The sequence below is a fragment of the Echiichthys vipera genome (genome assembly GCF_963691815.1).
Source record: "Echiichthys vipera genome assembly, chromosome: 22".
NCBI lineage: Eukaryota > Metazoa > Chordata > Actinopteri > Perciformes > Trachinidae > Echiichthys > Echiichthys vipera.
This window is the reverse complement of record NC_139847.1, coordinates 20,224,367-20,250,553: the sequence shown is the minus strand read 5'-3', so window position 1 is coordinate 20,250,553 and position 26,187 is coordinate 20,224,367. Positions and strand designations below refer to the sequence as shown.

At 44.3% G+C, this 26,187-nt stretch overlaps 2 protein-coding genes across 5 annotated transcripts; both read right to left on the bottom strand.

Moving 5' to 3' along the window:
• Positions 1-228: 228 nt before the first annotated feature.
• sf1 (splicing factor 1) lies at positions 229-17,172 on the bottom strand. Of its 3 annotated transcripts, XM_083937453.1 has the most exons (13): positions 17,027-17,172; positions 15,765-16,188; positions 9,622-9,753; positions 7,826-7,901; positions 5,112-5,264; positions 4,254-4,343; positions 3,943-4,126; positions 3,659-3,774; positions 3,377-3,484; positions 3,080-3,275; positions 2,789-3,002; positions 2,475-2,639; positions 229-1,511 (listed from the first exon to the last, which is right to left on the bottom strand). In XM_083937453.1, exons 2-13 carry the CDS (start codon positions 16,168-16,170, stop codon positions 1,180-1,182), a joined length of 2,172 nt encoding a protein of 723 aa, XP_083793579.1. In that variant the 5' UTR covers positions 16,171-16,188; positions 17,027-17,172; the 3' UTR covers positions 229-1,179. The 3 variants fall into 3 exon arrangements, with proteins under 3 accessions (XP_083793579.1, XP_083793577.1, XP_083793578.1); XM_083937451.1 differs by lacking the exons at positions 15,765-16,188; positions 17,027-17,172 and adding an exon at positions 10,314-10,686; XM_083937452.1 differs by lacking the exons at positions 229-1,511; positions 2,475-2,639; positions 2,789-3,002; ... (6 more) ...; positions 7,826-7,901; positions 9,622-9,753 and adding an exon at positions 12,083-13,820.
• A 3,236-nt stretch (positions 17,173-20,408) lies between these two features.
• On the bottom strand, positions 20,409-25,210 carry LOC310964039 (RNA-binding protein 4.1-like). 2 transcript variants are annotated; one of them, XM_083937022.1, is made up of 5 exons: positions 25,153-25,210; positions 24,242-24,272; positions 22,759-23,189; positions 21,695-22,444; positions 20,409-21,584 (listed from the first exon to the last, which is right to left on the bottom strand). In XM_083937022.1, the coding sequence occupies exons 3-4, from the start codon at positions 23,168-23,170 to the stop codon at positions 21,711-21,713; spliced, it is 1,146 nt and encodes a 381-aa protein (XP_083793148.1). In that variant the 5' UTR covers positions 23,171-23,189; positions 24,242-24,272; positions 25,153-25,210; the 3' UTR covers positions 20,409-21,584; positions 21,695-21,710. The 2 variants fall into 2 exon arrangements, with proteins under 2 accessions (XP_083793148.1, XP_083793147.1); XM_083937021.1 differs by lacking the exon at positions 24,242-24,272.
• Between the last annotated feature and the right edge of the window lie 977 nt (positions 25,211-26,187).

Here is a 26,187-nt window from a genome sequence, read left to right as displayed (position 1 = left end):
GGAACATGAGGAGAAATCCCGTTTCTGAAAACTATGTGGAGACTTCCTGGAGAGTTTGTGAAGCAGCGGTCACCCATAACAAAACCCAGTTATGCAACATTTGAAAGGAGGCAGCCAACAGGGCTTTGCCTGGAAAAAAACAACAACAAAGAGACTCTTGGCAAGCACTCTGACAAAAGGCTCTCAGCCATGAAAGGAGAAAGCAGTCTGCACTCGACGACAAAAAGGTGAAATGGATCAGTTTAATACTAAACCAAGCAAGATTTGAACAGCTTTTCATTCGGGCTAGCGCCATAACAGAGTGATTCCAGAAACAGAGTCAAACTAACAGTTTTCTTGTCTAATAACTCAATGGACAAAGCTGATATTTTTGTCCTGGCAGAGACAACACAAACACTGCACACAGCGCCTTATCAGAGCAGAAAGATGCAGAAAAACAAGGAGTATCTCAGCATTCAAATAGTGCAGGGGGTCAGACGCTGGCAGCTCGCAGCGTTGCATTCCCCCTTTGAAACTCAATGTCAAAACTGAAACGCAGGCAAGTAACAAAACAAACAAAAACAATTAAAACCCTGGGTATTTCTGGAAAACAATCTGAGACAGTACTACAAAAAAGGTTTTCTGACAGAACAAAGATACACTTCACATCTCATTACAAAAATATTCATCTTATTCAACTCAAAGCCAACATAGGGGACATGACAGCAGTAGAAACTTGTGAGAGAGGTGTTTGCAATGAATCATGCAAGTTGAGCTTTAATATATTAAATCCAATAAAAGCTAAGTGTTATGGTCAGAACTGAATATTTGAAACGGAGAGACTTTTGAGCAAAAATTTACCTTCCGACCTTGAATATTTGAGCAGTTTATTTGGTATACAAGTAATGTGACTAACAACGGGAGCGATGCAGAGCGAGTGCCTGGGAGCACCTGTTTGCATGCACACTCGGAGCTTTGTGTTAACACAAACTTTAAAAACAGGAAAAATGACCGAGTTACTAAAGTTACGCAACTTTACAAATTTAACTAACACAACCTTTCATTGTTTCAGAGATTTCTTCACAATATCAAGGATCAATAAAAAATAAAGCACTGGTTATATTTTTTTCTGTAAGCACACATTCACAATGTGCTGTAGGGTGGAAACTCTTGTGAGAGGACGACTCTTCGGTGGCAGGGTTAATTCTGGGGAGGAGGGGGTGGGGGGGCAGGGGGCATGCCGAACGGGGGCATGCCGGGTACCCCCATCCCCATCATGGTGACAAAGTTGGAAGGGTCCATAGGTGGTGGGGGCGGCGGTGGGGCATACATCATGCCAGTTGAGCCTGGAGGTGGTGGAGGGGGAGGAGGAGGGGCACCTGGGGGCAACGGGGGCTGGACGCCCGGGGGTGGCGGCACCATGGATGGGGTACCCATGGGTGGTGGGGGCTGGGTTCCAGAGGCCGCAGGCTGCTGGGGCTGCTGCCATGGAGGCAGGGTGCCGGTGCCAGGGCTGGACGTGGTGGTGGTATCTGCAGGGGAAGAGGCTGGAGGTTAACCCTTTACTGTCATCGTTCACTGTCACCAGCACACATTAAATTATCACTTGGATAAATCACTATTGTGATGTGAGGCTCCACAGGTCATCAGTCATATCTGCAATCATGACACAGAAACACCTAAAAACCCGATTATATCTGGGTTAAGGGCATACTCTGGTTTCTCAGACGCCACGTAAACACCGTACAAAATCAGATATCTCATACCCCAGTTAACAGACAGAGATCACTCCTTCAGTACCTGATTATTCCTGCATGTAAACAGCCTTCCCAGGTTACTGTCGGGTTTCCTGTCTGCGTTGGTTATAACCCCCCCCCCCCCCCCCCCCCGCCCCACTCCACCGCAGTGGAAATAGAATAAATGACTTTGCCATGGGGAGTAACATCACTACCAAGAAGACCCGTTTCGGTTGTAATTCTGTCCAAAAGTCAGTCGTTTGTGATTTTGACAAAGGTGAAGCAAAAATGGAGCTGTATACCTTTCAGCTGTATATTGGCGGAGTGCCACCTACTGTACCTGAGGTCGAGTTACTCCGCCATTTTCCCATTCAACCCCCTTTCATGTGTGTGTGGAACTTCAATAATACGACTATTCCCTTAACCGGGGAAAGAGCATTTTCAGGTTACTGAATTACTTTGTATTTCAATGGGATTTATTGCAAAAAGCTGGTCTTAATCTCAAAGCAGTGGCCTACATAACCATATGTAGGCAACTGCATTTCATTGGACAGAATTATGGCAACAAACTAAATGCGCTGATGTTATCTAACTGGAGCAGATGATTATGAGTTTTAATGTGTGCAAATACACATCAGTGAAGATTTCTAGTTACCATAACCAGATATAGGAAAACCAGCGGACTGTGTCATCAACTCAGAACTGAGTGTATTGAGTAGAGAATGAGGGGAGGGTTTCAGAAACAGTTTGTGGTCTTACTCTGTTGCCAGGGCAGCGGTGTACTGGTTGCCATGCTGCTGGTTGGAGGGGGAGGTGGAGCCTGCTGTTGCCATGGTGGCAGGGGTCCAGAAGGGGGAGGAGGTGGCTGACTGCTGGGGGGAGGAGGTGGAGGTGGCATCATGCCCATTGGAGGTGGCAGCAGACCTACAAGGAAAGAAAACATTTTTGGCTCCTGTGGAACATTCATAACCCTGGCACTTCCCTGGTTTCCCAAATTACTGAGGAGCACAGTGAATATTTTATTTCCCATCATGTCCAAACAGGAAATCCCACAAATCCATGTCAGCTCTTACCCATGGGGTGTCCGTGAGGTCCTGGACCCTGGCCAATAGGAGGAGGAGGGGGCTGCATCCATGGGGGAGGCAGGCCATTGGGGTTGGGGGGCATAGGTGGGCCTCCCATGCTGGGCATGGGGGGAGGGAAGTTGTGAGGTCCTCCATGCCCTCCATGCATGCCATGGAAGTTCCTGTTCTCATTTGGACCAGAGCTCATCCAAGGAGGCCGGTTCTGTTGCACAAACAGTCACCAGTTAAACAAATGTCTTTACACTAATGGGAGGATGGGATTATGTGTTGCCAACTTACCTGGGGTTGCTGGTTATTGCTGGGTCCTGAGGACCGAGGGCCTCCTCCCTGGTTATTGGAGTGTCCTCCTCCAGATCCGGCAACAGGAGCCTCCCCGAGCTCAGCCATCAGGGACAGATACTCTTTGTCCATACGTGCCTTGTCCTGAGCTGACTGAGGAGGCTCGCCACCTGTCGCTCTGTGGGCAGCAAAGGAGCTACACAAAGCAAACATTGTTACAAAAAGATGTAGAACACTACATTAACAAACTGGACTCATTCATCGTTTATACTTTGTGACTGATCAACGGGTCATCACCTGGTGTACTTGCAGTCAGAGGAGATGTGGCCTGCTCCACCACACTTGGTACAGAGGGTGGTGTTGGTGATGCTGCGAGGCTCAGAGTTCTGCCAAGGACGAAGGATCCTACAGAGACACACAGGCACATTCTGTCTTCAGTGGTGCTCTGTAGCTTAAACTGAGCTTCATAGATCTGTACCTTAATGTCCCTTCTCCGTGCCCATACATTCATTACCAATGATGTCCCAGCACTGAACTAAGCAGAAAGCTCTACCACTATCACCGACTTGTTCCACTGACCTGTTGTCGTCTTCCCTCAGTGTGCCATTGAGTCTGGCCAGCTCCCTCAGCTGCATCTTACGTAGGTCATTCTGATCCTCAGGCGTCTCAATGCCTTGCTTCAGAATGTTGCGGATCTGTGGGCCCATTTTTCGGCATTTAGATACTGTACACGATGCACAGTCCCGAAGGCACATTGAATACAGCAATAAACACATATCAAGCTCACTTGAGCATAAAGCACTGAGCAAAGATGCAACGTCCAATAAGAGTATGAAGCAACTGAGGCGTTGAGGTGATCTAACCTGCTCCACAGCTTTCTTCACATTCTCCATTGTGTTGGCAGTGACAAGGGCATGCAGAGGCTCATCTTCCCCTGGCAGCATCTGTCCATCCTTTCGGCCCACCTTCCCCTCCTTCACAGAACCTTTACCTCGGATCATGATCTTGGCGCAGCACTCCTTTTCAATGTTCTTCAGCGTATTACCGCTGGTAAAACAGAAAGGGAAGAAAGCAAGAAGCTAAGCTGAATTTCAATTGTACTGGCTGTAACTAACAATTGCTTTGAAAAGTATGTAAATAATGCAACATGATAGTAACATTTAGTCTAATTTACCGTGGCCCGATGAGCAGACCAACAAAGTTGATTTCAGGGTATTCATCTTGGGGGATCATAACTTTGTCGTTGACTCTGGTGGCTGGAGGTCTGCAGGAAAGAAATCAGAGATAAACATTTACGTGGAACGATTAACAGCTAACTACCACTGCTGCTACTACTTTTACTGCCCATCAGCCTATTTCCACTGCAGCAACTCCACCAGTAGCCTGGTCATTCCCATAATGTGAACGGTTTTCATTCAAAAGCAAACGCAGGGCGGATTAGCATTTTTTGTGCTGTTTGGTAGACAAGCAATTAAATGTTGTTATTTGTTTCTATCCAATTTTGCTGAATCACCACTGGGGCCGGCACAAGCTACAAGTCTGCCAGTCAAACTACTTTGTACTTTGCTGTGTGCGCTGCGATGCTCCTTTTTAAATTTTCCCCTGTAATATTTGGCAGTTCCCTCTGATAGCCTTCAGTCCCCCAGTACTAGCGAGGCCGTGAACAGCTTTGCCTGCCGGACTGCTATTGTCCACTGTTTTTCTGAGTATCGGTTACTTAGCTCCATATACTGTAGATATACTAGTAAAATGGTGGTTAGTGCTGTGGCATTTGTCAACTGTCTACCTAATATTGCCACTGACCCCTTAAAGTACCTGGAACCTGCACTTAGCGCTTGTTAAAAATGACATATCCAACCAACTTTAAGAATTTCACATCATTACCATAATCGTTTTCTAACTTGGATGGACAAATTGGTTGCCTGGTAAACTAGAAACAGCCTCCGGTTTAAGTGTGCCTTTAACACAGACTGTGTCGATAGCAAAAATAAATAAATAAATACAGGTAGTCAAACAGAGAAACAAATCGTACTTATAGTCGGCAGGAGGCTTGAAGTCGGGGTTGAGTCCAACCATTTCGGTGATGAGGGAGTGCCGCTCCTCCTCGATCTTCTTACGTGTGCGATACTCGCGAGTGTTTAACCTCTTGCCCTCGCTGTTGTAGATGGGCTCTGGAGAGGGAGACCTGAAAATGGCAGACAAAAGACAGGAAAGACATCATCAATACCTTTCAGGAAGTGGAGCTCTGCCACAGCAATCACACAGGCTCCCTACAGCTAACTTGGACTGTAAAAAATTCAAATCCTCATTGGGAATTTCTAATCAATGGGTACTGACATGTCTTAGAAACAATATTCTTTCAAAACAAAAACAGTTTGGAGAATTTTGATCTACTGAGAAAATTCTCAGACTCATGGCCAGTGCAAGAGCAAACTCAAAACGAAAAGAAAAGTATGTAGGAACTCTGCACTGACACTACAAAGGCTAGAGTCCATTCTTTTAGACAATTCAGGGTAAAAAGGGGGCAACCAAAGATGGACAGTGGTAATTAACCCAATACACTGGAAGGGCATCAACCACAAAGAAATAACAATTACATGGCCATAACTAAACCTGCATACAGGAGTGTTGGCCTACAAGAGAGGAAAGTTTGGAGGTAAGAAAAAGGAACCAAAGCAAAATTCGCAAATCCTAAGCAGAAACGCTGGCTTTGAGAGTTGCTTGGTGTTGGCGTGGCGGAAGAGGTCCGTGCCTCCCCTTGGATGCTGAAAACCTGTGTTGCTGCGTTAAGGAGGCTCTGTGCTTGAAAAAGGGTTAGGTTGATGTGGGGTAATTTGGGTTAGAGAAAAGGAATTAAGATTAGATATCCACCTTTTCTATGCTCTCCCATCAGAGAGCAACATTTGTGTCCATGTGATGTGAAGAGTGAGAAAAAAAAAATAGGGTTTTCCTTTTATGCTTCAAACTTCCAACGGTGACAACCTGAAACACCCCCAGTTGGTTGTGTCACGTTAGACTGGGGAGTGTTTATAAGAGTGCTGCAGCTCTGCAATCAACTTTCAACTGGTTGCTGTGGAAATGTCTGATTATGAAGAGAAACTCTATACAGTGTTCAGGCGACGGGGGGGCTAGCTAGCATAAGGTCAAATTCACATACTCTTGAGAGCAAGCCACGTCCCGGGGGAACAGATCCTTATGGAAACTACGTTATAAGCTGGCCACTGCTTTTCCACAACACATACAATTCTGCCCGTTTTCTTCCAGATCTCATGAGTCCAGAGGGAAAACTGGAACATGCCCCCCTTCCCCCTGGGTGGAAATATTTAAAGCCACATTACGGGAAAACCAGAGATGACTAGCGACAAATCATTTGTTAAGCCTAGACCAAAACGTATTATCATCATGTAGGCTACAGGCCGTGAGCAAAACGTTATAGAATATCAAGTTAGTAAAAAAAAAGTCAGGCAATGTAATATCAATTGACGGGACCTGTGTGAACCTTTGGGTACCAACCAACTTTTTTAAAAGTGCCAATTCATCTGAACAGTTTCAGCTTTAAAGCTAACGAGATCTGAAATGATCAACGCTAAAAAAAATTTTTTTTTACAGAGTAAGGTGTTCTGACCCAAACCTGTTTCAGAGGAAAATCTTCATACATTATGCATCATATACGTATTCATATATTCACACAGCACTCTACATCAGACACATAAAAGGCAGAGAGTTAAATCATGATGCAGAAATACTAGAGGGCTAAATCAACAACTCCACTTAACAGTCAAGTCAAATGTTAAATGATCCAATAAGAAGGTTGCAAATACTCAACACAGTTATCTTTGTTCTGGCAGTGATTTCCTAAATTGTCTACGCTGAAATACACCTCAACCTACATTGACCTATTTACAGTGGGCTGCCCACGTATTCATACCCCTGCTCCCTTCCACTTTTTACACTATCGCTTAAAAAACTTCAATTGTTTTGTTTTGTTTTTTTAAGCCAAGACTGAAAATTACGTCATAAATAAATGAAACTAAATCATAAAGAATTAGTCTGAGTAAAAATAAATGAAAATAGAAAGAGAAAAACACTTTGGCTCTGAGTTCACTTCCTCCTTGACAATGAAATTTGATTGAAAGCTCAGAAAAACCATCCAAAGTGAATAATGAGGTTTTTTAGGGTCAAAATGTTTCCACAGTCAAGAAGAAACTAACACTTAATTGTGCACATTTGTTTTCACTGAACTATTTGTTAAAAAGCTTCAGTTCATACACGTTTGCGCTTTGGCCAATTGTCTGCCTCCAATAGTTATTTGAAAAGTTTTTAAAATGAATAAGTGCAAAAACTATTTTCTGGATTATGTTATAGACCTACGTATAAAATGTACCATTACCAATCCCATATAATTCCACACCATTTATGGAAAAATTGAAAATCCACTAAAGCTACCAGTAAACACACAATCATGTATGATTATTGGGGGAGAGGTTAGCAGTCTTTTATAAATATATCAATAAAGATATATTTTCCTCTGGAAAATATATCTTTATTGTCCACTAGAAAATCCACTAGAATAATGTTGCCCCTCCTTCACAAGATAGCTAACTAAACTCTACATCTGCCAGCTAACACTACTATGAAATCTGAGTTTAAGACTGACACCACATATACTGAAAATCAACATTTGTCTTCCAAAAGTCAAAAAGGTAGAGAAAATGTTACTGTTCATGGATTTAATCTTTTTCCGACCTGTCCTCAGGGTTAACAGGGATTCCCAGGTCTCCTGTACGCAGTTTACGAGTCAGGTCTTCAATCTGCAGTTGGACTGGAAGAATTCAGGTTAGGAAAGAAAAACAAGGATGGAGAGAAATGTGGTTACCACAACAACATCAGAGAGACAAGGCTCTGCACATTAGAGCACTGTCTCGTACATTACTGAGGTAAAGACAAATGGTGAATCTGTTAAATAAAACATTAAGGGAGATCAAACATCTGGTAAGACTCTAAAGCATGAACCCCTTACTCATATCTAAGGTCATCAGAGAAGCACAATACGAATATGTTCTAGTTCCATTTATATTAGCATAAACCAGACTAACCTTTACTCAGACGATGACTGAAAATGGCAACATATCAGTATACATCTAGACCATGATTCATAAAAATTCCTGCCAAACCATTAATATTTCAAACCTACGCTTGGATTCACATACTGCAGCAAATTGAGTGAAACCGTTTAGTATTTAAAAGGACAGATTGGGTCTAAAAATCACTGACTGGTTTGTTTGTTTTGCAAGTTTCAATAACAAAAAGGGTGATCGGGGTCACCCTTTGCACTCCACAGATGTAACACTGAGGGGCAGCAGTGACAGGCACCAGTCTTACAGTTACAAGGCAATGGAAAAAATTGAAATCAATCAGTCATCCCATGCACATTATGAAAGCTGTAATGAAACACCCCCCAAACACAGAGATTCACTGGTCACTGAAACATTTACTCTGGATAATAGAGATGATTAAAGGCCCTGTGAATAATTGTGGTTCGCAGCCATTTCCTCTTAAACGCTTCCCTTGGACTGTTTTAGGGGATCTATTGAATGAGCAAAGGAAACGATAAGTGTGACCAACAGAAGGTGGGCACAAATGAATAGACCAACCATTACCAATGAGTGAACAGAATCAATAACAATGTCGGTTATTGACAAAACTTATCTGCTTCAGAACACCCCGTTGAGGGCCTGTGAAGACAGTATGTAGGTGCTACACTGCTGCTGGAAGGCATTTGTGGTTAAAAATTGTTTCATATGTTTGTTTTTTTTGTTACAGGTGTTACAAGTGTTTCCCAATTTGCATACCCACTAAATCCACTGTTTTAGTAATGAAATATGTTGGATTGATTTGCCATTGAAGCAGCATTGCTCACACGTTGACCAATAGAAACAGAAGCACACTTTGGCATGTTAGGACATTATGAGTAATGCCTCCATGCACAGGTATAATACTGATGATGTGTAGGGGATCAAGCAAGACAGTGAGTAGTGACCTGCAGCTCAGGACAGATATCAGCAAGCAGTGGTGTTTAATCGGCTACCTTAAACTCTTCTTGCTAATGGGTGCCAAATGGTATGCAAACCAGAAGACAACAGAAACACTTGCCACAGTTGAACCACTTTACTTCCATTAAAAAGAAATAAGCTTAATTAACATTTTTACAACATCAAGTTATAATCATTTGAAATGATTGCTTTGTCTCAACAGTTGGAGCAAAATTAGACATTTCCCATTTTGCCTAACATAGAATGGCCAAATACATTGAAAATGCGATAGGAAGTTTAGAGTTAGAAGTAGCATCTTATGGGTGCCTTTAAACAGCTCTAACTGTTGGGATAGGAGCAAACAGGATACATAAGTAATAAGGTAAATGTAACTTTAATACTGGTGTGCACCATGTGAGAAAACTACAACCTCCAACAAATGGAATTGATATGACATTATGCTACAACATTGTATTTATTTACAACAACGTGACAACATTAACTATTTACCTATATAGGCTCTCTCTTGATCCCGGGTCAGTCCAGGAGGGATAACAGTGGGCATGCCCGGTATGACAGTCTTCTGATCGGGCGTCTCGCTGCTCCAACGACTCCTCTTTCTTGATTTCTTCTGACCGAAATCTAGCGAGAAACGACATGTAACCATGCTGGCTGTAGGTCGGTGAGCGCCGTTACGGGCAGTGCATGAACTCAACATGACGCAGCTTAGCGACAGACGTTAAGGTAACCGTCCCACTGAAGCTACAGCAAACACAGGAAGACCCGGATTTAGACGAGATAAACGTGCCCATTTGGTCAACTACCGCTTTCTTCACATGATTTACACAGAAACACTGGTTAATGTCCAACGTTACAGCTGCATGTCTCTAATAACATTGACGTTCATGAGCGGTTTAACATTCGAGGTTAGCCGTTTTTCTTCAACACTAGGGACGGATAAACCCGTTTGGTGCAGACTAACGTGAACTAACTAACGGCTGCTAACGTAACGTACTCCCTAAACGTTAAACCTCTTAGCTGACTAACGTTAGCATGGCTGTCTCCATTTTGCTGAAGGCCGGGGCTTGATGTGGGGCCTTTAAGCCCTGGTGCTTTCAGCCGCATTCACGTCCCCGGCCTGAGTTAACGGTTAACTCGTGCCGCAGTGGCGCTTAACGTTAGCGGACATTTGGTTCACTTACCTGGTTTGGACAGCACGACCCCGGTAGCGGGCTGTTGGGGAGGCTGGGGCGAAAAGCTTGCCACAGGATTGAACTGATGCGGTTGCGGAAAAGCTGCGCTTGGTATCGGGGGTTGGAAACCTTGTAGAGTAGGAAAGGATGCGGGCGGCCCCGGTGTTGGCATCAACCCGTTCCCCGCACCAGGCCCGGCGTCAAATCCTCGTTTAGCGCCAATACTGGGGTGCAACTTCCCTAACGGAGTTGCGTTTGCGCCCGTGGCCATTTTCGGTGCACTCAGATGACTTCGTCTTCCTCAAACGTCAGTCGACTCCGGTTTAAATGCGTTTCAATTGAAAAAAGTATCAAACAGTATCGCCAGCAGCCTACTCTCACATTACTTTAATCAAAATGGCGCCCAACGGAAAACCACAAAGGATGATCCCATGGACGCGGAAGAGGGGGGGGGGGGGGGTGATCCGCCATAGTATACAGCATTCCTATTGGTCAAGCCCCTCCCCATATGCCATGTTTGATTGGGCAAGGTTTTTATCTTTATCATCATTCTGAAACCTGATTGGCTGCTATGACTCTCTCTAACAGGCCCTGTTATAGCATTGGATACCAACTATAAATGATTAATAAACATATAGTGACTCGTATGAAAGCATTGTTTAATTTTACATGGAAAAACCCTCTGGAAAACCCTCAGCAACAAAGTAATGTGTAAGAAACCCACTCCAGTCAGTGAACTGTGTTAGAGACCGAGTCAGAATGGACCCAGAACAAACCAGAGCAGTGTGAGAAACTAGTGATGTCCTGTGGGTGCAGATGTGCTGAAGTCATTCAAAGCTGTGGCCTCTACACTTCCTGTTCAGTTTTGAATATAATAAACAAATAAAATAAAGGTTTTTGTTGTGGAAAAAACATGCTAGTACAGCAGTGGTAAAGACAGAGGATATTCTATCAGATTATGAACAATCAAAAATATTATAGAATAAATCAAGAATACTTTGTTCTCTAATTTTGATCCTCAATGTTAGTGTGATCGAAAATTAATTCATGACAAAGTATTTTTCAATTCAAAGAACTTGGTATTTTAAGTAAATTGCTAAAATTAAATATTGAACTTTAGATGAATGCATTGTTTAATCATTCCAAGGACAGTATTTATTGAACATATATAATTAATGTGACAATAAGGTCATGTTAAAGGATTTGTGTCTGCAAAAGTCAATGACAGCACTTCCACCATTTTTTGTAGAATGACCCAGATTCTCTGCCTTCGCAGATTCAATTTAAAGGCATTTTATTTGCTTAATGTGTAAATAAAATCCAAGCACAAGAACTGTATTTACAACAGTGGGTAAGCATTCAGTACAATGATCAAAATGAATCATTGGAACTCTGTGTCCTAGGGCAAAACATCTCCAACAAGTATCTTGGCTATCCTGATTATATATTGGACAATATGAATGCTGTAATAGATATTCAGCCAGGTGTGGCTAGTGTTACACAAATGTGCATGGAATGTTATAGTTTCTGCACACAAACCAACATCCTGTCACTATTTTATCATGACATGATGCCCTCTTAGACTTCAGAGTTGATATGGTCCAGGATTTATGTCAGTGTAGGTATGTGGGATCATGAGTGCCATTTCTTTTCATTCCTTTGTCACCATGTGGTCTACCTCCAACTTACATTTGACGCAGCACAAACGCACAAATTACAGTAGTCAGACTTCAGACAAAGATTTTAATTTTCAACCATTGTGATAAATCAAAACAGCATATGCAATTAAGGTCATTTCCATTATGAAACTCCAACATACAGTATATTCAAGATGTGAAGCATCATACCACAATGAAAATCAACTTGAATGCAACTAACTAAAAAACAAACAATCATAATGCAGACTGATAAAAAGCTCTTCAACTTAATTTCACAAAAAGGTTTGATTTAACCCAAATACAAGTGTAACCATTTCTAACCTTGCAGGTCCATATTTGGTGCAGGTAACATTTAAGCACACAGGTAAAACAATGTAGGTGATAGAGCATACAGTATTCAAATTAGTTTTTACCATGGGAACTTACACAAACACAAATATACTAAGATGCACATACTAAGCGACTCTGCTAAAAAGTAAAAAAAAGATAAACTATGTTACTAAGACTCACCTTAACAACATACACCATGCACTAACTTAATCAGTTTCTATTATCTCAGTCTAAATAGTGTATAAACATATAGATACTTTCAGAGGAGCAAAAATTCTGTTTTTACAGTCTCCTGAAAAGAGGTCAACCAGACTGTAGATAAACCCAGTATCTGCACTTGGAGTAAGCCATCTCAGAACCGCACCAATACCAAAACATGTTATAGGACAATGAAAGGTGGGGAACTGAGCATCAGTTGTAATGCGTTCTGACGTACCTGGAATGAGATCATAGCATGTGAGGGCATTTAACTATCGAGACTGAAATCGACTCTTAAGCTTTATTGTAAACTTGTTCTTCCTACCCAAACGCCTCGCACACATACAGAGGACTGACCTTGCCTTTGATTTTACCATTGAGATATAATGTTTACCGTTTCATTTTCCGTGATTCCAATGGCACTTGGGCTATCCTATCCACAAAATGCCAGAAAGCTCTCAACTGGGTGTATGGGACAAGGATTAGTATGTATATCGTGGTCGATCAGCGCCGGGATCCCGCGGGTGGTCAAAGGTAGAACTTCTTGGGTGGGAGGGCCCTGAGGAAAGGCGCGAACGCTCATATGCGTATCCATCTGCCTCAGCAGGGACCCTCCGAATCGGACTCCGGTCTCGTGCGTAGTATGAGGAGACTGGGGCTGGTTGAGGAGGAGGGGGGGGGCACTCATATGGATCGTGGCTAGAGGGGGGCACACGTTCCCTCATTATAGCTGTGGAGGAGGATGTTGATGGAGCAGGCATGGGGACAGCGCGACGTTCCTCGAAATAATTGCCTCCGAAAGAATTGGCCCTGTACTTCTCGTAGTAGTCCACGACCCCGAACGGATCCCGTTCCTCGTAAGGCGACCGTCGCATCGGGAAGGCTGGTACCGCGCCATAGAGTGAGCCGTTGCCCCTGTATGCCGCCTCACTGCCATACATGCGACCCATGCTATGTTCGGCAACAGCGCTCATGCCATAACCTGGGTGCGGCCCGTATCTCATTGCACCCTCGTAGCCTGAACCCCTTCTGTACCCTGCCATGCTGCTGCTTTGACCAGAACCACGTACAGAAGCAAAGCCGCCACCATAATCAGGATCGCCACTGAAGTCCGGCTGATAACCGCTGTTGCAAGCACGCTCGTCAAATCTCGGTGCGTCGTATCCATCGGACTGTGGCTCTGAACCGTTTCTGTGGAAGCCATTTTGGTCTAGAGGGCATTCTTTGGACCAGTGGCCTTCCTGCCCGCAACGATAACAACCCGATCGGTCTCCCATTCCCGGCGCAGTACGCAGGCGGCTAGTCGAAAGCTTCACACTCATCAGTTTGCCTTAAAAAGAAGAGACTCAATAAGGATTTATGCCTGCATTTTTTCTAAATATATTTGACATTTCCTACCTGGTATACAAAAGTCTCCTAATCCATCAATCTGGTGAAAAGAATTTGCATTGAAGGCTGTCCACACCAAGAACGATAACTATAACAACAACTCTAAGTCATAGAGTGGTCGATACCTACTCTGTAAAGTGCTTTGAGATAACTTTTTGTTATGATTTGGCACTGTAAAATGTAATTGAATTGAACGACGACATGCGCATCCATACTGATGAACAATAATGTTCTGTAAACGGTGACGCCAAGCACGTTCTCCAGCGTGTAGTAACATCCTACATACCGTTGGCAATAATCCCAATGATCTTTTTCGCCACTATCGCTGTCGATGTGGACTCTGCCATCCACTTGATTTTTAAAACTATATGTCCATAGTCATTTAAGTTATCGTTCTCGGTGTGTCTGTGTGTGTGTGTGTGTGCGTGAGTGTGGACCCGCCTCCCCCATATACTCAAATTAGCAAGAAGACATGGCTTATGATTCGAGCATTAAACAAACTTGTTAAAGCTGAAATCCGTAACTTCAGGTTTATACTAAAGATGTCAGAGTTGTCATGAAAGGTTGCACATTATATTGCCATTTGAATCTGCTCAGAGTCAGCAAAGTTTGGCAGCTCAGATTATTCTTTCCATGTCCATGTTGCAGAGAGTCCGCACAGACATCGGTCCGCACATCTGTTGCATTAATGCCTTATCTTATGAAGCATACATGGCTTAGGTTTAACGTTAGCCTGGACCTCGTAGTAATGCAGCCTTGGCTAATCAGTTAGCCCACCTCTTTACATCAGCTGGTCTTATCAACTACAGACTTTTGCAAACATTTTTATGTTAATGTTTTAACATTAACTACCTGCCACAACCATGACTGTAAAAATGACTGCGTCTACTGTAAGTTATTAGGCGTGTGTGCGTGCGTGCATACGAAACTTAAGTTGTTGTACTACGATCACCATTTGAACCGTATTCTGTTATGGTATATTCTGTATGTCTGCTATAGAAGTGCCATTTTAACATTTTGTAAATTTGCTAATAACAGAAGTTCATCTTTAAGTAAATGGGATCTTAGAAAATCCTTCTAACCGCGGTATCGAAATGGCATCAAGAGTCACGTAATGTCACTGGTATTGGCATCGACTTCTTCATTTGTGGTATCGTGACATCTCTACTTGCATTAACAACCAGAACCAGAAGTGTGAACTGACAATTCAATCAGAAACCCCATTCCCCATGTTGTGGGGCTTTATTACGCCCCGCCATCTATGTGAAATGCACGGAGACAAAATTGGCGGACAGATCTGTTGCATCTCCGAGTATGCAACAGAGGTAGTTACAGTGATGCAACAGCGCATCCATAAAGCAGTCTCTCTCTCCCTACCTCCCTCCCTCCCTCAAACCCATGCAGGCCCGTTGCTGCAGTACGTCTCTTCCGACAGTTATGCTACTATAAGGGCTACAGTTGGTGATTTCGGGGTACGGTTCGAGTGGTCAATTACCGGTGCAGATCAGCTCACACACACAAACACACGAAAGATGGCGACGCCTCTTGTTTTTGTGGAATACCGGCGCTGTGTGTGAATGACCAAAAAGCAGGCATTCCTTCATTGCAGTGCCCAGGTTCCGCAACAGTGTGAAAAGCCCTATAAATTGCAGCGGGTGCCCATTTGTGTTTGCAAAATTCCCCCATAATAATGACTAGGCCATTACTAACGGCATTACGGATACCAGCTTTAAAATGAGGGCTGTCTTACTTTCTTCAGATACCATTATCCCTCCACCTCTGTCTTTTTACTTACCTGCAGTGCGTCCGTAACTTACCCATCAATTCACAAGTCAGAATTAAATAATAAGGTCAACTACCCATTAATCCCAGCCCGAGAGATCACCTTTAAAAGCTGTGTTGTCTAACTGATTAATAGCCTCCAAGGCATCCTCCATTCGATCCATGTGAACAAAAGCATAGTTTTTGACTATGTCACACTCCAACACAGAGCCATACTCTTCGAATTTGGCCCTCAGCTCCTGGTTGGTACACGCAATGTTTCCAACGTGTAGCTTGGTGGATCCTTTTGACTTGCCACGGCTCAACTCTACATTCATAGGCTGGCCATTTAGCTCATAATGGTGGAGGTTGCTGATGGCTTCTTCCGCCTCCGCTTTGTCATCCATGTGCACAAAGCCAAAGTTCTTGACGATGGAGCATTCTCCAATCTTGCCATATTGGGAGAAGAGGGAGCGAAGTTCATCTGATGTAGTGTCCGGTGACAAGTTCCCGATGAATATTTTCACCATTTTGGAGCTTCCACGTCACTACAGGAGGAGAAGAAGTCAAGCACATTGGTACCACAATTCTGTTAACTCAACCCAAACCGTGACCAGTTGATTGAACCCAACTCCACATGACAATTATTCTCATTTTGGAAACACAAACTTTATGCACACAAGAAGATAAAGTCTGCTAACAATGAATGTGCCAATATCCAGATTATTTAGATTAGCCGTGATTGCGGTGCAGTTGCTCAACACAACTGTGGCACAAAACAACAGTTTGCAAGGAAATGTCATCACTGGGACATCTACACTTCACTACGGGGAATAAGAGACAATCCACTTTAAGCGTTAGCATTGATTGTACCAGTGCAGTAGCACACATTCATCCAAAGAAAAGTCGACCAAAAGTGCACCAGCACCGGGGCATTAACGTCCAGTTAGATGGTAGATATAGGCCTACGGCACCAATAACTATGACATTACATTACAAAGACACAAACCAATCACTCCTATTTCTTCCGATTAAAGATACGCTGCAGAGTCAACGTGCTGCTTGTGCTCACGTTAGCCCTGCAGCAGTTAAGCTACGTGTGCTAATTAAGCTGCTGAGTTTAAAGCTACATCATTGTGATGGATTTTAGTCGATAGCGAAGTTATTTAACACATTTCTCCTCGCGTCAAGGCCTTAACCAGACACGGTGCACGCTCCTAGCTATGTGAAGTCACGTTAGCTTAGCGCATCCATACAATCTACAGCACCGCTAACGTAGCTGTTTGTCGTAGGCCCGGTAGCGTTAGTAGGTACGTTGACAGAGTACTTTAGCCCATTTCTGATGTCAAACATGCGGTTTAGTTTGTGTGGTGCTGGAATTCTTACATTCTTAAAGCTGCGATACGCGTCTCGCCTCTCGGAGATTGAAATGAAGACAGCTACCGCTTCACCGACTGGCATTAGCAGCTCGTGTCCGGCCCAGAGCAACACATCCAGCCGTCAGCAAAAGCTAAAGCGAACATGGAGCTAACTCTTCGACACCGTGTGGGAGGGGCTAACACAAGCGGCCAGTGTAGCGGCGTCACCTTCCGCTCCTTTAGGTCGGGACTGGAGCACACGGTAAACCAAGATTTACCAGAGTTCCGCGAGATGCTCGAGGTTAACAGGCATTACATAGTTAAGGTTAAGCGTCGAAATCTAACGATGTAGGTTGGTAAAGGTTGTCGGGAAGCGAGTCTCGCGAGTGTTCGTCAATCTAGGGTTACCATTTACACGACCACGGGTTTTGGCGTCAGTTGGTTTAATTCCAATCAGTAAAGCCTTTAAGTAGTATGGTTGCATTTAAAAGGCTAAATATCGGGCTTCTCTCCCCTGGTCCCAGCCTCATAGCCTTTCCTTTCACACTTCATCAGCTGCATCAGTGCCATCAGGGCATGCGCATGTTTTTTTGGACAGAAATGCCCAGTTAGATGTTCCCATGGGACAGGGTACTGTTCAGGCCCGGAGTGGCTAATCGGGAGGACCGGGACAATTCCCGGTGGGCCGGTCTGACTTTTGGGCCGCGAGGGCCGGTGTTCAATTATTATTTTTATTTATTTTGTGCCGGTGTTCAGTCATGGCACTGAGTGGAGTGGGGATCACGTGTATGCTGTTACCGCTGTCGCTGGTCATATCAGGGAGCTGGCGGTCTGTTATCATGCCAATGAAACTGGGACGCGGACGCAGGTTAAGGGCACGGCCACCAACAAGGCACTGACGCAGACGCAGCCTGATGTAACGTACGTGTCGTGCACTAGTCCGCACACTTCAGTGGTGTTTGCCTAGCTCCAACCACAGATGTACAAGGAAAATAATAAACCAAAATGGAAAATCAAAAGAGCAAGGGTGGCGCAGAAAAAGCGAGGATTAAAAAGAGAAAAGCCCTGGAGACAGATGCAGCCAAATGTGCAAAAATCGGCAACTCTCCTCTCACACTCGGTGACAGCGTCTGGCAGCGCGCAAATTCTCGGTGACAGCGTCTTATAACGATCATATAATAGTATAATATAATTTTATATATAATATCACGGCCAAAAGCTCTGTGCGCCTCCGGATGGCCGTAGCACGGGGAGCTCTCGTAGGGATTGGGCTTCGCGGGGTTTGTTTACCGGCGTTGCTGTGTGGAACCGGTCTTCCGCGTTCCACACAAGACCGGATTTTTTTTTTTATTACTGGAAAAAAATAATACAAAATAACTCGGTGTTGGCCTCAACCACTGGTAATACCGCATACCGTGGCAACCCTGAATGTTACTAATAATTGGCATAATAATTTCTTATGGCCTGTCCAACCTAACGTTACATAATTTAAATAATATTATGATGCAACGCCACATAACTGGCCACAAACTTTAGGGGATTTGTAGCCCCTCAGATACAAGATGCATCACCAAGCACCAGCCATCAGCCCACAGGTCCAGAGTGTGCAGGTAGGATTGCTCATTAAGTGAATATTGAGGTGGTTCAGGATCATCTGGTCTGGATGAACCCTGGGCGCCTCCCTAGGGAGGTGTTCCAGGCACGTCCAGCTGGGAGGAGGCCTTGGGGAAGACCCAGGACCAGGTGGAGAGATTATATCTCCACACTGGCCTGGGAACGCCTCAGGATCCCCCAGTTAGAGCTGGTTAATGTGGCCCGGGAAAGGGAAGTTTGGGGTCCTCTGCTAAAGCTGCTGCCCCTGAGACCTGATCCAGGATAAGCGGATGAGGATGAGATGAGATGAGATGAGATAATGAAGAGTATGGTTTAGACCTAGCCTGGTCCTACCAGACTCGTACTTCATTTCATTTGCACAGAGAGTCTGGACCTACTCAATTGATAGACTTTAACTAACTTGGAAGGCAGGTGTCTGTTGAAATTTAAAACTATTGGATCTGCCCAGTGCCACTCTGGGTCTGCCATAACCAATCGCTAACGTTTGGCCGGGAATCACGTTGCGCGCAGGCTGTAAACAAACACTGTATGAAGATGTAAACGAGAGCTGATTGGACCCAGATTGCAATTGATGATGATAGAGGATTCAGCACTACAATAATGAAACTGACTTGAATTTTTGACTTGAAAAAGGGGAGATTTGTGACGAGATTTATGAACATTTTTATGATTTAGAGTCAGAGGCAGAGCCAGGAGCCAGTGGTGAGGAAGAAACAGGTGAGCTAGTGTGTGAACAAGCAAGCATCAGTTCCAATAAAACCACTTTCTTTGCCCCAATGATAGTAGTGGCCCGTTATACTTTTGATCATTAGTAATAGTAAGAATTACAGTAGGAATTACAAGGCTTTAGAGAACAGTGCGCTATTGTTTGCTTAACATGTAAAGTTATAATTACATTATTTTAATATAATAGGTCGTGATCTAAAGTGGGCCGGTCTGAGGTATGAAACTCCAGGGCTGAAAATGAGTCCCACTCCGGCCCTGGTACTGTTCAAATGTGACTGTGATGGCTTGTTCTTTCCTGATAGCTCCACTGTTTCTTACATTATTTTGTATTTCACGTAGAGATCCCAAGCCCCGGGCTGTTGCCCACTGATCTAGACAGATGTAACATAAGACACAACTGTGAGGCCATGTGTCTATCCTATGTCAGAAATTCTTCTCAGATTTCATTATGCTGTGTTTAAACAGAGGTCTGAAAGTGATATCCCATAGGAGCCTGGCTTAAAGATGGGCCAAGTCAACCAGCAGGATTGTTTAATGGCAATGTTGTGACTTTTGCATTTATGAGAGTGAGTGTGTGGATTGGTCTCATTGGATTTCCCCCAAAATGACTTCATCTCAACATAGTATGTCTAGTGACTTAAAGACAACACCGTGACATTAGATTGTATCCATATTGCACACCTCTTATAGACTGATACTGAGTTTGACGCCATTAACAAGCTCTAAACCAGGGGTGTCAAACTGATCCAGTGAAGGGCCGTGTGGCTGCAGGTTTTCATTCCAACCAAGCAAGAACACACCTGACTCGACTTACTCAATCACCTGAACTGTCTCCACACAGTTGATTTGTTGGACCAGGTGTGTTCTTGCTTGGTTGGAATGAAAACCTGCAGCCACACGGCCCTTCACTGGATCACTTTGACACCCATGCTCTAAACCATGACTTGGTGTGCTTCCACAGCACCCACCACCAGATACCATCGAATCGGGTTCAAAGAAGTGAAAATGTCACCAAAATAACTTCGGCTTTATTAAAATGATATTCATTTTAGATTTTTAATGTATGCTGGTACTTTTACAGCTAGTATGAAAAATACAAACATCAAATCCACCTATATGCAAAACAAAGGCACCTGCAAGTGCCTCAAGAGTAACGACTGAAACAGCCCACGCCCTGAGTCCTGCCTCACATTTCTATATCCGTTTATCCGAAAGCCACCAACATCCTGCACTAAAACTCAAGAGGTGAAGGGTTCTTTTCTGTTAGCAGCTGTGGGCGAAGTGTGCAACATTACCAGTGGGAAGAAAACAGAATCAACATGTGACTTGGCTGCACAGTGCATGTCAACTGGCATTGTTTTGCTGTCACTTTTATTTCAAGAATTTTGACTTCAGATCAGCAGATACCTCACTAAGTGTTACAAATGTAGTCAATACACTTTTTTTTTTGGAGCCGCACATTCAAATTAGAAAGAATGAAGCTGGAATGTTGGAGATTATTTAGATACGAATACGTATCCAACTGAACACTCAACGAGGGCAGCTGCATGGATGTGGATTAATTTCTCTATCGTCGTCTTCATGTGCCGCACCATCCAACCGCTTACTGAGTGCTGCATCCTTTTAGGCAGAGAGGAAGCAACTTCTCAGTACTTTTTAGCTTGAACAAAACGTACATGAATTGTTGCAGACCGTCACAGCACACTGACGGACACCGATGAAGACCCCAGAAACATTTCACTTCATCCACATCCATATAACTTTCCCAGATCGTGTCAGAGGCGCGTCTAAAAGACCCAGAATATTCTCCTGCACTTTAAGCAACTGATGCATCGTTGGTTTACCTTCGTTCCACTCAAAAAAGGAAGGTCATTTTCATATATTGAAGAGACAAGAACTTGTTTTCTAAATGGCAAACAAAAGCCAAACAATTAACATTTGATGAATTTAACAATTTGTTTCATGTGAGGAAGAAACGGGTAAGAAAAAAAGCACGCGAGCAAATTATTTCATACATCATAAACAGTTTGCTAATTATCCTTATTGAAAACAGGTTATGTGAATGTAATTGAAAGGACGATTCATCCGCAGGCAACTGGCATCTCAGGTTCCTGGAAGATGCCGACACAATTCCAAATCTTAAATTCTGTATCTTGTATGCTTTGCCGCGCATCACACTCGCCGATGGAATCGTGTAGCTTGAAGAAATGATGGGAAAGGAAAAGTCCTGCAGTTCACAAACAGACCTAGAAAGAGAGGAAATTCCCTTTTCAGAAACAGGATTTACCCCCCCCAGTAAAATGTCACTATTCAGGAAATGAATAAACCGCAATTTATTGTTGTCTGCGTTGCTCACCTTGGCGCCATGGGCTTTAGTAAGGTGCATAGCGTGGCGGAAACTGATCCTTGGGCCGCGGAGCCGCGTAGGAGTCCCTGGAGCCTGACGACGGCGACAGGCGTGCTCGCTCGTAGGGGTAGCCTGTCGGGGGGGCTGGTACTCGTCTGATCGGGCTGCGGTCCCGTGCATAGTATGCAGCAGCTGATGAAGACGGAGGCAGTGGCCGACGCTCAAATGGATCTATACTGGAGGAGAGCTTTGAGAGGGAGGAAGGGGGAGGTGGGGGAGGGGGAAGATAGGACAAGCGACGATCCTCGAAATAGCTTGAGCCATAAGGGCGAGCTCTGTACTTTTCATAGTAGTCAACACTGCTATAGAGACGGTCATGATCATAAGCTGATGACCTCTCAGCATAGCTTGCTGCTCTGCCTGCGTACCTCTCCCCCAGCTCAGAGCCGTAGCCGCCGAGCCTACGAGGGGGAGGAGGCAAACCACCGTAACTAGCCCGACTATACGCAGGGCCTTCCATGTAATCAGCTGGTGGAGGTGAGGCCATTCCGAAGCTGCCCATGCCATAACCCGGGGGACCGTGTGGGGGGCCCTGGCCGCCGTGACCTCTTGTTCCGTCACCGTGGCTACCGTTCCGACTGACTGGACAATCTTTCGACCAGTGACCATGTTTCCCGCAGACATAGCAGCCGGTATGATCTCCCATTCCGGGGGCAGTGCGAAGCCGACTGGTGGACAGCTGTACGCTCATCAGCTTGCCTTGTAAAGAGAGAAAACACGCATGAGACCGTGGGGTTCTGACACGAAAAAGGCTCTTACCGACTATAAAACACGTTAAATACATTTGACCGACAATCACTGGGCAAAGCGAAATAACCGGCTGCGCCAGGAGCAGAGATTTTACGCCGCTGCCTGTTCACCAGGTTCTACAAGACATTGAAATCTTACAAGTGCTTACTGTCAGTCCACAGTGGGTTTTACTTGTCATGAGAGCTCTACAGCAACAGAACAGAATCCAAATTCGCATTAACAGACAGCCGAGACAACTAGCTCTCTCCTGCCAAAGAGTTCACCTTTGAAGGCGGTGTTGTCCAGCTTACTGATGGCGTCCATGGCATCCTCCATTCGCTCCATGTGAATGAAGGCATAGTCCTTCACTATATCACACTCCACCACTGTGCCAAACTCGTCAAACTTTGCCCGCAGGACGTCAGTGGTGACACCTTCACCAAGGTTGCTGACGTGCAGTTTGGTAGTGGACTTGGGCCTCCCTTTGCTCATCTCCACATTCATGCGCCAGCCATTCAGCTGGTGCTGGTGGAGGTTTTGAATGGCCTCCTCGGCTTCAGACATGTTGGGCATGTGGACAAAACCATAGTTTTTGACAATGTCGCATTCTGAGACTTTCCCATACTTCTCGAAGAGTTCACGCAGCTCCTCAGGTTCGGAGTTGCAGGCAAGGTTGCCAATGAAGATTTTCACCATGATGGACGTTCTATGTGACCTAGAAGAATTAGAAGAATGTGTCAGATTCTACTGTATAACTACAACCAATAGTGAGTGGGTCATCTGCACTGTCAGTGAACAATTAAGTAAATTAAGTGGTGCGCTTAATTAATAACTGAGTTTAACCAGTTTATTGGGTAGGTCTTGCTAAAACAAATGCAGTCTAATACAACAGAGGTGTAAGGAATCCTTTCATGAAGGGTAGATTTGATGAAAACGCTTTAGAGTGCTTGATTCAACTGTATAGTCATTTAGGAGGATGCCGCTTGCCTTACTGTTGAACTGTATTGCATTATAGAGGCGTTTTGTTCTTTACCCTACCCTCAACATAATGCTTACAAACTACATGGACTCACCAACAAACCGTTATCTCTCTAATCCACAGCAAAGAGCAGGGTGCACATGTACGTTATATATTACACTAAGTTATACTATATTGCTGCAATACGATATATAGGGGTGCCACGAGATATCATCCCATGAGATCTTGCGTTGTTGTAATGTGATGTGAATAGTAGTCGAGGTGAAAAGTTGCCTCGCGACATCAATATGTAGGTGTATAACAGCGACAGAGTGACCGATAAGACAGGAACAATGTGAGCAGTGTAAGAAGATAGTACTTGAACATCAGGTCACAAGTTATATTTTCAGTGTCGACCTCTTATACTTGACTAGCCTGAGTACTTTAGGCTACACCGCGGCTAAGATGAGCACTATCCAAAGACACCGACTAGATACTGAAAGTTCAAAATAGCTTTAAAATGCCGTCTCATTCTTGTTAACCTCTTAACTATATTACTACTCTACTGCGTGAGGTTACACTGACACATGCACTCTTCTTTTTTAACCCCATAACCACCGAGTGTTTTCAGGTTCTGTCACAGCAACACTGTAGTTTATATTTCTTATGGATTTCTATATTCTGAAGTACGCTAATCGCCATCTTGTGGCGTTTTGTTTTCTTTCCCTCCTGCTTGCTGCCCAGCAGGAGATAGTGCTCCGTGGATTACTGCCTCTACAGCACATTCTTGGTTTCCATTTCACACTTGCCTTGGGAAGATCTTGTTGATCAAACCGTTGCCTTGAAACGAGACAAAGAGAAATAAATGATTTATTAGGAGCCTAACAGCGTGCAGATCTCCTTCGTGCCCTGCACCGCATTTAGAGGATGCCATCAGTCATTTCAGATTCATAAGATGTTCCTTTATTAGGGGGGCTCCTTTATACAGCAGCAAGTGGATAGCAAACATAGAAGCATCACGAAGAGACAATACATTGTAGACAATATAGAAAAATATGAACAGTATAAATCAGAAAATAAGAAAAACAGGAACCTGATGTATATACAGTATTTATATAATTCAGATAAGTCTAAGTTTTGGACTCAGAATCTGCAGATAGTCATAAAAGCGACTTGAGATTGCTATCTCTGTGTGACTGATGAGACCCAATCTCAAGATGGTTCTTTGTACTCGTTTGTGTCCTTAATTGCCTGTTAATGTGCATTTACGGCGACAAAGTAAAAAAAAAAAAAACGAGTGTCCGTGTCTACCTTCTGACATACATATGTAAACATGTCTGCTAACGTTAGCATGGCTGTGTGCTATCTACGCAGCTAACACACCCTACCTGTGCGCTAGCTTGCTAAAACGACACTTCCGTTACTCAGCGTAACTAGCCGGACGCTACAGTCAGGTATAGTATAAAGTATAACTTACGGTAGTAATAGCGCTCGTTCGTGTTTCACTGTAATGGCGCAGTTTGGGAAATGAAGTAGTTTGAATTCAGGAAGCTAATATATTAGCCAACAACTTCCTAGCCTACGTACTAATTCGGACCATTGCAGGGAGCTTTCAGGACGCATCTAACCTTATAACGACGCTGCAGTGTTAGTGTTGCATCGCCTACCTGATAAAAACACTCGTTAACCTCAGGATTTACCTGTATTCTCTTTAACTCACCAATTAAACGACGTAGGCCTCGACGCCAATGAATGGAAAGCGAAATGGCGCTGGCTTGCCCCCGTGATCCTTCCGGATTGTGCTACCGTCTCTCCTCCATATCTCCCATGATCCCGCGTCACTGCCGCCACCTACCGACGGGGAGTGCGTCTCTCTACTTCTTCGTCTTCTTCAGTGTTGTATGGCATTTGTCGTCCTACACGCTGCATTACTGCCTCCCTCTGGTCTCAAAGCGTCGAGTGTTATTTTAAACCTTTACAGTCTTGTAATAAGTTCAGTGTGTTGTCATAATAATTAGCTTTGCCATGCTCGGTCACTCTGGCTGTGCCTGTTTCTACTATTCTGCTGTATTAACTGCCATAACATATAAGTCATATTCACATTATTATAGATATTATTATAGTTACTGTTACTTTGTGGTTGCTTGCATCTCTGCAAGTCTGTCTGCCTTTGTCTCTCTCTGTCCATCTGTCTGTCTTTGTCTCTCTCTGTCCATCTGTCCGTCTTTGTCTCTCTCTGTCCATCTGTCCGTCTTTGTCTCTCTCTGTCCATCTGTCTGTCTTTGTCTCTCTCTGTCCGTCTTTGTCTCTCTCTGTCCATCTGTCTATCTTTTTCTCTCTCTGTCCATCTGTCTGTCTTTGTCTCTCTCTGTCCATCTGTCTGTCTTTGTCTCTCTCTGTCCATGTGTCTGTCTTTGTCTCTGTCCCTGTCCATCTGTCCGTCTTTGTCTCTCTGCCCATCTGTCCGTCTTTGTCTCTGTCCCTGTCCATCTGTCCGTCTTTGTCTCTGTCCCTGTCCATCTGTCCGTCTTTGTCTCTGTCCCTGTCCATCTGTCTGTCTTTGTGTCTGTCTTTGTCTCTCTCTGTCCATCTGTCTGTCTTTGTGTCTGTCTTTGTCTCTCTCCGTCCATCTGTCTGTCTTTTCTCTCTTTCTCTCTCCTTTTCCTCCTCCCCAACCGGTGCAGACAGATGTCCGTCCTCCACAGAGCTGGGTCTGTCTGACGTTCCTGTCTGTTATAGGGAAGGTTTTCGTTGC